A 13,673-nucleotide genomic window follows, 5' to 3' on the forward strand; every position below is an offset into this window, starting at 1 on the left:
GCTAGCTGAGACAGTGTTCATGAGAGTGATCGCCACCAAGAGGACATCTGTGAAGCATTGGTGGGGTGAGAGGTCTTTGGCCAATATCATAATTATTTGCAGCCACCAGAACAGTTCTGCATTGTTCTTCGCTTTTTTGTAGATTACAAGTATTCTTGTTTTGAGGGTGATCGCTCCAATGTGAGATCAACGGCCCCATTGCCAGAAAACATGTTCTATTAGTTTAATGGTCAGTGGCTTAACAGGGCTTGAACAATATAGTAGGCCCCATTGCCACCTGCTCTGTCTTACATTACAAGGGTATTAACCTTAGTTAATGCTGTTACTGCTGTGTTAGTGTTGTTCCCTTTTTGTTCACCTGGTGCATTCAGTCAGCTAAAGAGTTAAAGACTTGCAGTGTGAGAAGAAGTCATAAAACACAACCATTGTGTAGTACAGGGGTGTCCAACCTTTTAACTTTCTTGGGCCACATTGGAAGAAAACTAGTGTGGTATTGGATACTGTTTTTAAAACAAATGCATCTATATCTGGTTCGATGTATGTAGTAGCAATTTTCAAGGTGTTCATTAGATATTTTGGTTCTAATTTTGCCCTTCGTGTGCTTCATCCTTGAAGATAGTTGCTCACAAATAGACGTGATTGTGAAGAGTGGAATATTTTCTTTGGGCAGATAAAACCTATTAAAGTCCAATAAAGAGACACTGTCAAATTTTTCTTCAGCCGCATGTGTTCCCTAAGTGTAAACGCATTTTACAAAAAAAAAAATATAATTATAAAAAAATAAATTTAAATTTAAGTATGTTTAAAATTTTGTGTTGGGCTGCATTCATAGCCATCTTGGGTTGTATGCTTCTTGTAAGCCACAGGTTGAACACACTTTGAAGCAAGAAGCAGATCCTGTGTGTGCAGAAAGAAAATATGGCTGCCTCAATGCACTGTTCACTACATACTTCACATAATCTACTGTATAAATACAAATTAGTTTATAAATTGATTTGCACTGATGTGTTTACATTCATCTATATTAATCTGATTTATTTTATACTGTATGTACATAAAAAGGACATTGAAAAGATCACCTTTAATGTAAAGCTGGGGATGCGGGTTTTCCGCATCCAATTCGCATAGCAGGAGATTGTGACCGGCTCTCTATGGAGCCAGTTCACGCATCTCCGCGGCGACTCCGGTGCGAATTGCACTGGAGCCCTGTGTGTCTTTTGGTCCATTTCAGGTCCGAATTCAGCCCAAAATGAAATCAGACCTGAAACGGTGAATGGAGATGCACCCGACTCCTGCTGTGAGCCGCTACGTTCTCCAGTGTGAACCCAGCCTAATTCTGTAAGGTGTACTGGTCCTAGCTATTTTCCAGATATTGTTTTCACTATTAAAGGTTAAGATCAAAAATCAACTTCAAAGTAAAAAGGGAGAGATGCAAAGACAACATCCCCAGTACATGGTTATCATGAGATGATAAACTAAAAACTGCATGTTTGCATAACCTCTCAGTCCCTGTCCTAGCTGTGACTTCTTCTACATGGCAAATATTTGCACTGGACAGAGCAAAGTTTATCATTTTAGGCTTAGAAAAAAAGAGAAGTTATAAACTCAACTTTAAAGTGGATTTCGCTACATTGGAAGAAAGTTTTCTTGCTGGATGCCAGGATTCTCTGGCTGACAATTAGAAACCATGAGGAGTCTTCTTTGTCTTGTGTTGCTACTATTTTCTGCTGAAATAAGGGGATTTGATCTGTACATAGAGCAGTTCCCTGATGCTGCTGTAAGTATTACAATTTTAAATCTTCTCTATATAAACCATAATATACAAAATACTGCATGCAAGTTCTCGTCTAGATTTAAAAATCAAATGCAGTGGCGTTTGTTTCCATCAAAGCCTTTGTTGTCTAAAGTCTGTTGAGGATAAACATAAGTGATTGGCTATCTGCTTAAGTTTTGTGTTAGCCTATGTCAGTCTATTTCAAGTGTTTCTATGTTATGATTAGTTTAGTTTTAAATTACCAATAAGTTACCAAAATTACCAGGGTCACACTACATATAGTAAGGGATCACATTAGCTCAAGGGTCCCCAAACTCTCCAGCTCATCTACCCCTTTAAGTAGTTTCAGACAGTTAATTGACCTCCAAATATTTATTACATGAACCTAATTTATTAAGTACTAATTTCAATAATAGTACTAGGGAAGATAATTATAAATTCATAACTTAATATTAGTTAATATTTACAATATGAAAAAATTACATTTAGCAGACCATTGATACTAAAACTGTTATCATTAATGGAAAGGATACATCTGATAAATATCAACAAGGACACTGATATTTTGTTGGAGGTTGGTACATTTAAGCCATATGTCACCATGCTCTTCCAGGTTCAGTCTGTTCCTCTGCTTGATTAGAATTGTATAGCTAAAACCAGCTTTAACCATGTACAAACTTGGAAAAACAAAGTATCTAATTGCGGTCAATATTAAACCAGCAATGAACAATTTTGTATAGTCCGAGTAATTAAATCTTTTTCTGATGGTATGCTTTACAGAGTATCACTGCTGATTAAAAAGAGCCTGTAAGGATAGCTGCAGAACCTGTCACCAGCTAGCCCTAGGAGCTGGCATCATGGCCCTTGGAAGTGGTGCTAGTTTAAGGCAGAACACATAATATATGATGGGCAGTGACATGTAAGCCCAGGATCTAGACCTGACACCCTCAGTTGGGCTATGGCAGGCCTCTGGTGCTAGATAGAAATTTTTCTTAGCTGTGATTGGTAATAGATATCCAAAGAGGATGATTTAAGGGAATTTTTACAGGCCAAAAACAGTTTCACACACACACACACACACACACACACACACACACACACACACACACATATATATATATATATATATATATATATATATATATATATATATGTATATAATATATTGAAATGGAAAAAGGAAACAGAATATATAGTGTGGCTATTTACTGCCAAAAATGTTAAGACAGTTTCAGTGTTGCATTCACAAAGCCCACATGTTTGAAATAATGATTTCTTTAAATTCCTCTCCAAAGTTATCACAAGGCAGTGGTATGTTTAAAGTTCCTCGAATGCACGGAAATTGTGAAATATAACAGATTATTGTATGTTCCAACAGAAATTTCATACTAGACGACAGCGATCTGTTGTTCTTTTCTAATCCCTTACATAAATGCAATCAGTCCTGCCACCAACCATAAAACCGTCTGTCAGTAAAAATGAGCTCAATGTATACCTATCAGAAACAAATCCTCATGTGTAAAATGATATGCCCTTCAGAAACAAGAATACTATGCACAGATATATCAGAATGATGTTGTAGTATTGTTGGTTTCTTATTAACAACAATCCCTCTGTTTGCCCAAATGCAGTAAAGGTTTTAAAAAAATATTTTAGCGACATTCAGCACCAATATAATGGTCATTTCCTATTTTTAATTTTAATTTTTTTTTATTTATTATATAATTTGTCTTTAAACACTATAGATTGTAATGACACTTCTGTGTTTAAATGCCTGTGATAAGTCCAAAATAATTACTTTTAGGACAGAAACTGGTGAGAATATTTCTATATAATCTGTTTAATATGCAACTGCTATATATAGATTAAATAAATCACAGAGTCATCTGGAAAGATGTTTTAGGTGAAGTCTACGTTTAGTATTTGCTTTTCTTCTTTAATAGGCATTGATTTGCCCTAAGAATTCTATTTTGGCTTCTAATATTTATTTTTTACTGAGTCAAAGCATTCAAAGAACACAGTAAATGCACCCAGGTTTCAGAAAAAAAGTAAGCTTTGAAACAAGGAACCCCTCCCTTTTGCCATTCTTTTGTTTTTTCCTTTCAGAGATTTTCGTTAAATGCTAATACCTAAGCATGCTGGTATAGCCCCGTAAGATAAATTAGATAAAGCTGCATTTTTTTAAAGTAAATATAACATATACTTTTCTGGATAACCGAAAAGGACTAACTATAGATTAATGTGTTTTTTTTCTTTTAGGACCTTGGCCAACTCATGGATGAGTTGGAACCCCATATTCAGGAGAGAATAAAGGTAAAATGTAAATGATCTTAGTAAATTACATAAATAAATATTTATATCTGCAAATATTGTATATTTTGGAAAGGATTTGTAGCACCACATACCTTCTACGCTACAGTGTCATAGCTTTGCCAGTTCTGGCACTCCTAAGTTATATCTAAACCCAGGAACAAAAATCTAATACATTGCAGCATACCAGTCCTTATATGCTACTGCAATTGTTTCTTTTTTTTCAGTCTAAATTCCAAAAAAAATGGTTGATCTTACCAGAATGACAGTTCCCTTGCAACATCCTGCGCTTTGAACTATTATATCAAACAACGTTACCAGCCTTCCCAGCTATCTGTGAGCTACAAAATACCTACTTACTATTTAACAGAGATGAGAAGAGAAGAAGATTGTGTAGTCTAAATTAGAAGAGCAGACTAGGGGGGTAATGATGTTCCTTCACTCAGCAGTCAGTGAGTGTTATCATTCTAGCAGTGTCACCAGGTCAAACTAAAGAACAAAAAGCCTGTAAGGATGAAAACTAATAAAGCCACTACAGCTAAGCATTGGTCAGCTGCAATGTATATATTTTTTGTATTTAAGTTTAGATATGCTTGAAAGAAACCCTGTACTCGGTGAAATATGTAGTCTGCAATTGCTAACCTTCTGCAACTGCTAGTTCCCTGGTTTTTCTTCTTTTTTTTTTTTTTACTTTTATATTCTTTATTGAAAAAATTTCAATTCCTGGTCTTTGTGAGTATAGTACTTTCTGAATCACTGACCTAGAACAAGTATACAGTGAGTTAAGTCTACACTTGATTTTCTTTTTAAAGGTCAGTGAAATATAAAGAATTGAAGCCATTTGATCAGCAGGCATTACAGCCAAACAATTCGCAATTTCCTCCGCTGATATGCTATGGCCTCCATAATTCTCTCTGCATTCATTTTCCTAAATATTTTGGAGCATTGAAGCACTTGATATTATTAAAGTAAAATTCAATTAAAGCACAACACAAGCAAAAACTTTGTCTTTTGTTTTGAAAAGAGACAAATAGAGATTCTTTATTTTTATTGCTGTCTATGTCTCTGTTGGGTAAATTTTCACTCATTTGGAAACGATGGAAAATCTACAACAAGGACACAGACAAAAACACATTTTAAGTAGGGCGATTAAGGTTTAGAACTTCTGAGAGTGCTTTTGTTGCTGTTTGTGCCTTCCTGTCCCCCATCCACATTTGTTGTGTGGGCATCACAGGGCCAGGGTGTGAGAACAAAATATCCCCATTAGAGTCTTAAAAAAAATATAGACCTTCACCACTTTCTCCAAAACTAAAAATAAAATTGTGGCTGGAGTAAAGCATTAAGCATCATTTACATCTGAATTTGTAAATTAAAGTGTATTTCCAACAACCATCACTTCTAACAGGTTAGAACCCACGTCAGGTAATACTGCTATCCAGGTCTCTGTTAAGCTGGCCATACTCTTTTTTTTTTCATTCAGCCAGTGGGATTCCTCCACAGCTGTCAGAATACAATGGTCAGTAGTAGCAGCCGCTGATTAACCACTTCAGCCCCGGAAGGATTTACCCCCTTCCTGACCAGAGCACTTTTTACAATTTGGCACTGCGTCGCTTTAACTGCTAATTGCGCGGTCATGCAATGCTGTAACCAAACGAAATTTGCGTCCTTTTCTTCCCACAAATAGAGCTTTCTTTTGATGGTATTTGATCACCTCTGCCGTTTTTATTTTTTGCGCTATACACGGAAAAAGACCGAAAATTTTGAAAAAAAATGATATTTTCTACTTTTTGTTCTAAAAAAAATCCAATAAACTCAATTTTAGTCATACATTTAGGCCAAAATGTATTTGGCCACATGTCTTTGGTAAAAAAAATGTCAATAAGTGTATATTTATTGGTTTGCGCAAAAGTTATAGCGCCTACAAACTAGGGTACATTTTCTGGAATTTACACAGTCTTTAATTTATGACTGCCTATGTCATTTCTTGAGGTGCTAAAATGACAGGGCAGTACAAAACCCCCACAAATGACCCCATTTTGGAAAGTAGACACCCCAAGGAAATTGCTGAGAGGCATGTTGAGCCCATTGAATATTCATTTTTTTTGTCCCAAGTGATTGAATAATGAAAAAAAAAAAAAAAAAAAAAAAAATTACAAAAAGTTGTCACTAAATGATATATTGCTCACACAGGCCATGGGCCTATGTGGAATTGCACCCCAAAATACATTTAGCTGCTTCTCCTGAGTATGGGGATACCACATGTGTGGGACTTTTTGGGAGCCTAGCCGCATACGGGGCCCCGAAAACCAATCACTGCCTTCAGGATTTCTAAGGGCGTACATTTTTGATTTTACTCCTCACTACCTATCACAGTTTTGAAGGCCATAAAATGCCCAGATGGCACAAACCCCCCCCAAATGACCCCATTTTGGAAAGTAGACACCCCAAGCTATTTGCTGAGAGGCATGTTGAGTCCATGGAATATTTTATATTTTGACACAAGTTGCGGGAAAGTGACAATTTATTTTTTTTTTTTTTTTTTTTGCACAAAGTTGTCACTAAATGATATATTGCTCACACAGGTCATGGGCATATGTGGAATTGCACCCAAAAATACATTCTGCTGCTTCTCTTGAGTACGGGGATACCACATGTGTGGGACTTTTTAGGAGCCTAGCCGCGTACGGGACCCCGAAAACCAATCACCGCCTTCAGGATTTCTAAGGGTGTACATTTTTGATTTCACTCTTCACTGCCTATCACAGTTTCGGAGGCCATGGAATGCCCAGGTGGCACAAAACCCCCCCAAATGACCCCATTTTGGAAAGTAGACACCCCAAGCTATTTGCTGAGAGGCATGGTGAGTATTTTGCAGCTCTCATTTGTTTTTGAAAATGAAGAAAGACAAAAAAAAAAATTTTTTTTTTCTTTTTTTAATTTTCAAAACTTTGTGACAAAAAGTGAGGTCTGCAAAATACTCACTATACCTCTCAGCAAATAGCTTGGGGTGTCTACTTTCCAAAATGGGGTCATTTGGGGGGGGTTTGTGCCACCTGGGCATTCCATGGCCTCCGAGACTGTGATAGGCAGTGAAGAGTGAAATCAAAAATTTACGCCCTTAGAAAGCCTGAAGGCGGTGCTTGGTTTTCGGGGTCCCATACGTGGCTAGGCTCCCAAAAAGTCTCACACATGTGGTATCCCCGTACTCAGGAGAAGCAACAGAATGTATTTTGGGGTGTAATTTCACATATTCCCATGGCATGTTTGAGCAATATATCATTTAGTGACAACTTTGTGCAAAAAAAAAAAAAAATAATAATAATTTGTCTCTTTCCCGCAACTTGTGTCACAATATAAAATATTCCATGGACTCGACATGCCTCTCAGCAAATAGCTTGGGGTGTCTACTTTCCAAAATGGGGTCATTTGGGGGGGTTTGAACTGTCCTGGCATTTTATGCACAACATTTAGAAGCTTATGTCACACATCACCCACTCTTCTAACCACTTGAAGACAAAGCCCTTTCTGACACTTTTTGATTACATGAAAAAATTATTTTTTTTTGCAAGAAAATTACTTTGAACCCCCACACATTATATATTTTTTTAAAGCAAATGCCCTACAGATTAAAATGGTGGGTGTTTAATTTTTTTTTTTCACACAGTATTTGCGCAGCGATTTTTCAAACGCATTTTTTGGGGAAAAAACACACTTTTTTACATTTTAATGCACTAAAACACACTATATTGCCCAAATGTTTGATGAAATAAAAAAGATGATCTTAGGCCGAGTACATGGATACCAAACATGACATGCTTTACAATTGCGCACAAACGTGCAGTGACAACAAAATAAATACATTTTTAAAAGCCTTTAAAAGCCTTTACAGGTTACCACTTTAGATTTACAGAGGAGGTCTACTGCTAAAATTACTGCCCTCGATCTGACCGTCGCGGTGATACCTCACATGCATGGTGCAATTGCTGTTTACATTTGACGCCAGACCGACGCTTGCGTTCGCCTTAGCGCGAGAGCAGGGGGGACAGGGGTGCTTTTTTTTTTTTTTTTTTTTTTTTTCTTTATTATTTTTTTGCTTTTTTATCTTATTTTAAAACTGTTCCTTTCATTTTTTTTTTTTTTTAATCATTTTTATTGTTATCTCAGGGAATGTAAATATCCCCTATGATAGCAATAGGTAGTGACAGGTACTCTTTTTTGAAAAAATTGGGGTCTATTAGACCCTAGATTTCTCCTCTGCCCTCAAAGCATCTGACCACACCAAGATCGGTGTGATAAAATGCTTCCCCAATTTCCCAATGGCGCTATTTACATCCGGCGAAATCTAAGTCATAAAATGCTCGTAGCTTCCAGTTTCTTAGGCCATAGAGATGTTTGGAGCCACTCTGGTCTCTGATCAGGTCTATGGTCAGCTGGCTGAATCACCGGTTGCATTCTCAGGTTCCCTGTTGAGACAGGAGAGCCAGAGAAAAACACGGAAGACGGTGGGGGGGGGGGGGGCATTCTCTCCCACTGCTTGTAAAAGCAGTCTAGAGGCTAATTAGCCGCTAGGATTGCTTCTACATGAAAGCCGACTGCTGGCTGAAAAGAATGATACCAAGATGATACCTAAACCTGCAAGCATCATTCTGGTATAACCACTCAAAGTCGTGAATGCTGTACCTGAAGACAAAAATATGGTTAACAATAAAGCACAGTAAACGGTAAAGTATAAAAAATTGCAGACCTGAAAAGCAAACATGATAAAACATAATAACAATAAAACATTGCAGAATAGAATACAGTAAAAAAGAGCAGAACAATAGAGAGAATAGAGAGAGAGAGAATAGAGAGAGAACAATAAAACGACAACTATTATTTTTTATTTTATATTTTTGTTTGTTTTTTTTTTTTTTTTTTTACACTTTTTTTGTAACTGTAACTTTTATAACTGTAACCGGTTCCAGGTTCGGGTCTCTCAAAATGCGATGGCATCTTGGGAGACCCTGTGAAAGTGTGTCCTAGTCTGTGCAATGCTGTACCCTACGCTAATACTCAACTAGTGTATGGTAGCGTTCAAAACATTCACCAATGCAAAGACCAGGATTGTCAGGACAGGAGGGACAATAATAGCGGGTGTCACGCCTATATCCGCGCTTGCTGCAGACACAACATCTTTTTTGGGGGGGTTCGTCGGGTAGGGGTACTCGGGAGGACATAAAAATGCCTCTCATGCAGCCGACTGCATTTGGTTGGGGATGTGAATGGGGGAAGTACGGGCGCTGCAGAAGTGGTGGGTTCCCAATTAGGATTGGCGAATGCAGCAGGAAGGGCACTATGGGCATGACGGGCCTGTGTTTGTCTTCTTGGTGGCAGCGGGACACTATTTGTGCTTGCCACCTCACCAGCTTGAACTGCACTTATGGGACTCGCCACGTCACCAAGTGTTACTGCAGTGCTGGTTTGACTACGACCGGGGTGTACTAGGCCGCTGGCGCTTGCCAGTTCACCAAAACGCTACCAAAAAAACTGTTAACGATCGCAGGGATCAGGCCTGACTCTGCGAACGCTGCAGTTATGCATTTAGTGTTTTGTAAGTGACAGTGATCGATCGATACTGCACTTGGGTGGGCTGGGCTGGGCCGGGCGGAGGGGTAAAACGCAGGTGCTAGCAGGTATCTGGGTTGATCCCGCTAACACTGCGTTTTTGGGAACCCTAAACTGCTGGGGACGCTAGTATAGATCTGATCGGATCAGATATTGATGCGTTCAGATACTATACCACTAAGGGAGGTGTACGGTGCGTGGGTGTTAGCGGTACTGGCACTAACCTGACGCTGCCTGGGGCTGGTGCTTGCCATTTCACCAAAATGCTACCAAAAAAACTGTTAGCGATCGCAGGGATCAGGCCTGACTCTGCGAACGCTGCAGTTATGCGTTTAGTGTTTTGTAAGTGACAGTGATCGATCGATACTGCACTTGGGTGGGCTGGGCCGAGCTGGGCGGAGGGGCAAAACGCAGGTGCTAGCAGGTATCTGGGCTGATCCCGCTAACACTGTGTTTTTGGGAACCCTAAACTGCTGGGGACGCTAGTATAGATCTGATCGGATCAGATATTGATGCGATCAGATACTATACCACTAAGGGAGGTGTATGCTGCGTGCGTGGGTGTTAGCGGTACTGACGCTAATCTGACGCTGCCTGGGGCGACGCATATCACCGCCGGACGATCAGGGGGCTAAATCTTTATTCGGAAATAAACGGCGGGTTCCCTGACACTATAAAAAATAAACAAACTAACCAGCGTCACCCGTAACGGTTATACAGTGATCAGTGGTGAAAGGGTTAACTAGGGGGCAATCAAGGGGTTAAAACATTTATTAGATAGTATATGGGGGTCCCTGTCGCTATAAAACTCTGACGGCGAACCTAAATATTTACGTCCCTAACTAGCGTCACCAGCGACACTAATACAGCGATCAGAAAAATGATCGCTTAGCGACACTGGTGACAGGGGGTGATCAAGGGGTTAAAACTTTATTAGGGGGGGTTAGGGGGGTATCCTAGACCTAAAGGGGGCCTAACACTCACTGCCCTGACACTGTAACTGTCACAAACTGACACCAATACAGTAATCAGAAAAAAAAAAAAAAAAAACTGCTGGTGTCAGTTTGTGACAGGGGGGGGGGGGTGATTGGGGGGGGATCGGGGGGCGATCGGGGGGGGGATCGGGGTGTTTAGTGTGCCTGGCATGTTCTACTGTGTGTGTGTGTGTTGTGCACTTACATTGCAGTCTTCTCTCCTCGGCCCGGAACGGAAAATACCGAGCCGAGGAGAGATGACATCATTTCCTCTGCCTCTGTGTACAATACAGAGGCAGGGAAATGATCCCATTGGCTGAGAGCGATCGCGAGGGGGGGGCCACGAATGGATGGCCTCCCCCTCACCTCCGATCGCCGGGGGAGATTTGCCGACCGCCGCAGGCACCGGGGGGGGGTCCGATCGGACCCCCCACCCGCGGGCAGGCAAGGACGTACATATACGTCCTTTTGCCTGCCCGTGCCGCTCTGTCGACGTATATAGTCGTGCGGCGGTCGGCAAGTGGTTAAAAACTTGCCAACTGTATAACATAGATATATGGAGGCAAGGCGGCTCGGCTGCGCCAGATCACGTCCTAGGTATATGATCAGACACTTCTGTGTAGGGGGCGTGCGCTCGCAAAAAATAAAATCACTCATAAAGTGCAGCGCTACTAAATAATAAAGTTGAAATACTGTGCAAATATAGTCCATATGTCACTATGTTGCACACACATCCAGAAATCTTTCTGTGAACATATAATCCATCACTGTGCTCCAATCTTCTTTTTCAATAAAAAGTGATAAGCCACCACCGAGGGAAAAACCTGCTTACCGCACCACTGTTAATCAGAAGCCTTTAATTACAACTCTAGCCGATCCCCTAGAATGGGCTCCTTCCTTCCCTTCTGGAATAGTGCAATCTTTTCTCAAAGAATTTTCTCATACGAACCACATGAAATAGAAACGCAACTACATAGTGCTCTCCATAGCAAACATATATTAAAAAAGCCCCCTTTGTTTAAAAACACTTACAAAAAATATAGTACACAATAGCTTATATGAAATGCCGTCAGCTAGCTCACCCCTCCGCTCTGCTCACGGTGGCTGCGTGACATCTATGGGCTGGGCTCCTCCCCCCATACGCGTGTCGCCCTGTGATTGGGCTTCTTCAGTAGTCCCTACAGCAACACAACAGAAAAAAAACGCCTCTTTTTTAGTAGCACAAGGAAAGGCTAGAACCCCATCAGACTTTTTTATCTGTCTCTGTAGCAGATTTTTCCTTACTTCCTGTGTTGTGACATTATTGTGACCGGGACAAAAAGTGAGGCACAAGCACTATAACGGAGCCTCAGATATCCTCTGTTCCAAACTGGAAAAAACTTTTTCTGGCTTGATGTACATTTTTTTTAAAACAGTTTTGTCAACTTTTTGTTAAAATAATGACTCTTCTTTTTGTTAAAGTCTCTCTCTCTTAACATGTCATAGCTAGGAATAGTGGCAGGGAAAATTTCTAAAGATCTTCATGAAAATTATTTCAGTATCTAGTTTAGGGGACTGACAAATTTAGTATCTTTATTTAACATACCAGATTTTGTTTTCAACAGTGAAAGCCAATGAGAGGTAAAAAATAACAATTCATCTAGCAAATAACTTGTGTAAAATTATTTATTAGCCTATATTTATAGCTAGCTTTATCTGCATAAAAGGCACACAATGATTAAAATACATAAAAGAAAGATCTTATGCACTGTGATCTTTAACCTGAATAACATACTATGAACTCCAATTTGCTGATGTGCAAATAAAACTGCTTGCACAATGTCATGTATAGATTTTCTTGAATTTATGTCACAATGTACATAGTTCTCAGTATTACTGATAGTCTTGTAGTTTTTGTAAATATCTGCACAAAGTGCACCATCTATATGATGAATTATTGTGAAAGTGGGATTGGTAAGAAAGCAAACAGTACCTAAATTATTTATTCATTGTAAGACTGAAATCAAATGTAACATCGTGTTCTCTTGTTTGAAATGGTCTTTTGGAACCAATTAAGCACAACATCACAAAATTGCAACATTGTAGGTTAAGCAAATAGTGGTTAAGTTGTACATCTGATCTCTGCCACCATGAATAGAACAGTTGTTTTGCACATATCTACCAGGAACTTGGCAGAAAAGATCTACTTATACCTGGAATGGCATTTCAGTGATCACATATTTAGGATAAATAGCACAGGTTCGAGAACCTTGACCGATTGCCGACCAGCTGCCGTCATTATATTACGGCAGGTTGGCTCTCCTGGGCAAATTGCCGTAGGTGTACGTCGGCTTCTTTAAGAGCGATAGGGGGAATGCACATGCCTATACACTGCCCCCATAGTTAGAAACACCTCCCTAGGGAACACTTACCCCTTAATTGCCCCTTAGTGTTAACCCCTTCCCTGCCAGTGACATTTATACAGTAATCAGTGGCTATTTTTAGCTCTGATTTCTGTGTAAATGTCAATGGTCCCAAAAAAGTGTCAAAAGTGTCCCCTATTTGGTAGATGCTATAACTTTTGTGCTAACCAATTAATATAAGCTTATTGCAATTTTTTTTACCAAAAATATGTAGAAGAAAACATATTGGCCTAAACTGAAGAAGAAATTTGTTTTTTACATTTTTTGGGGGGATATTTATTATAGCAAAAAGTAAAAAAAATATATATTTTTTTTAAATTGTGGCTCTTTTTTTGTTTATAGTGCAAAAAATAAAAACTGCAGAGGTGATCAAATACCACCAAAAGAAAGCTCTATTTGTGGGAAAAAAAAGACGTCAATTTCGTTTGGGTACAACATCGCACAACCGCCCAATTGTCAGTTAAAGCGACGCAGTGCCATAGCGCAAAAAATGGCCTGGTCATTAAGTTAGCCAATCCCTCCGGTCCTTAAGTGATTAAAAAAGGGGATGTGTGGGAATGATTGAAACTCTAGAATATGGGTGCTCAACCTGTGGCCCTACAGCTGTTG

The 13,673-nt window shown here is 39.4% G+C and overlaps 1 protein-coding gene across 1 annotated transcript in view; it reads left to right on the plus strand.

Moving 5' to 3' along the window:
• The first annotated feature begins 1,598 nt into the window (after positions 1-1,598).
• ITIH2 (inter-alpha-trypsin inhibitor heavy chain 2) overlaps positions 1,599-13,673 on the plus strand; it is a 78,642-nt gene continuing 66,567 nt past the window's right edge. Inside the window, exons 1-2 of the mRNA XM_073619438.1 lie at positions 1,599-1,777; positions 4,034-4,087. Of these exons, the coding sequence (XP_073475539.1) occupies positions 1,688-1,777; positions 4,034-4,087 (144 nt within the window). The 5' untranslated portion in view covers positions 1,599-1,687. The remainder of the gene's footprint in view (positions 1,778-4,033; positions 4,088-13,673) is intronic.

This window comes from Aquarana catesbeiana, linkage group LG03, assembly GCF_042186555.1.
Source record: "Aquarana catesbeiana isolate 2022-GZ linkage group LG03, ASM4218655v1, whole genome shotgun sequence".
Taxonomy (NCBI): domain Eukaryota; kingdom Metazoa; phylum Chordata; class Amphibia; order Anura; family Ranidae; genus Aquarana; species Aquarana catesbeiana.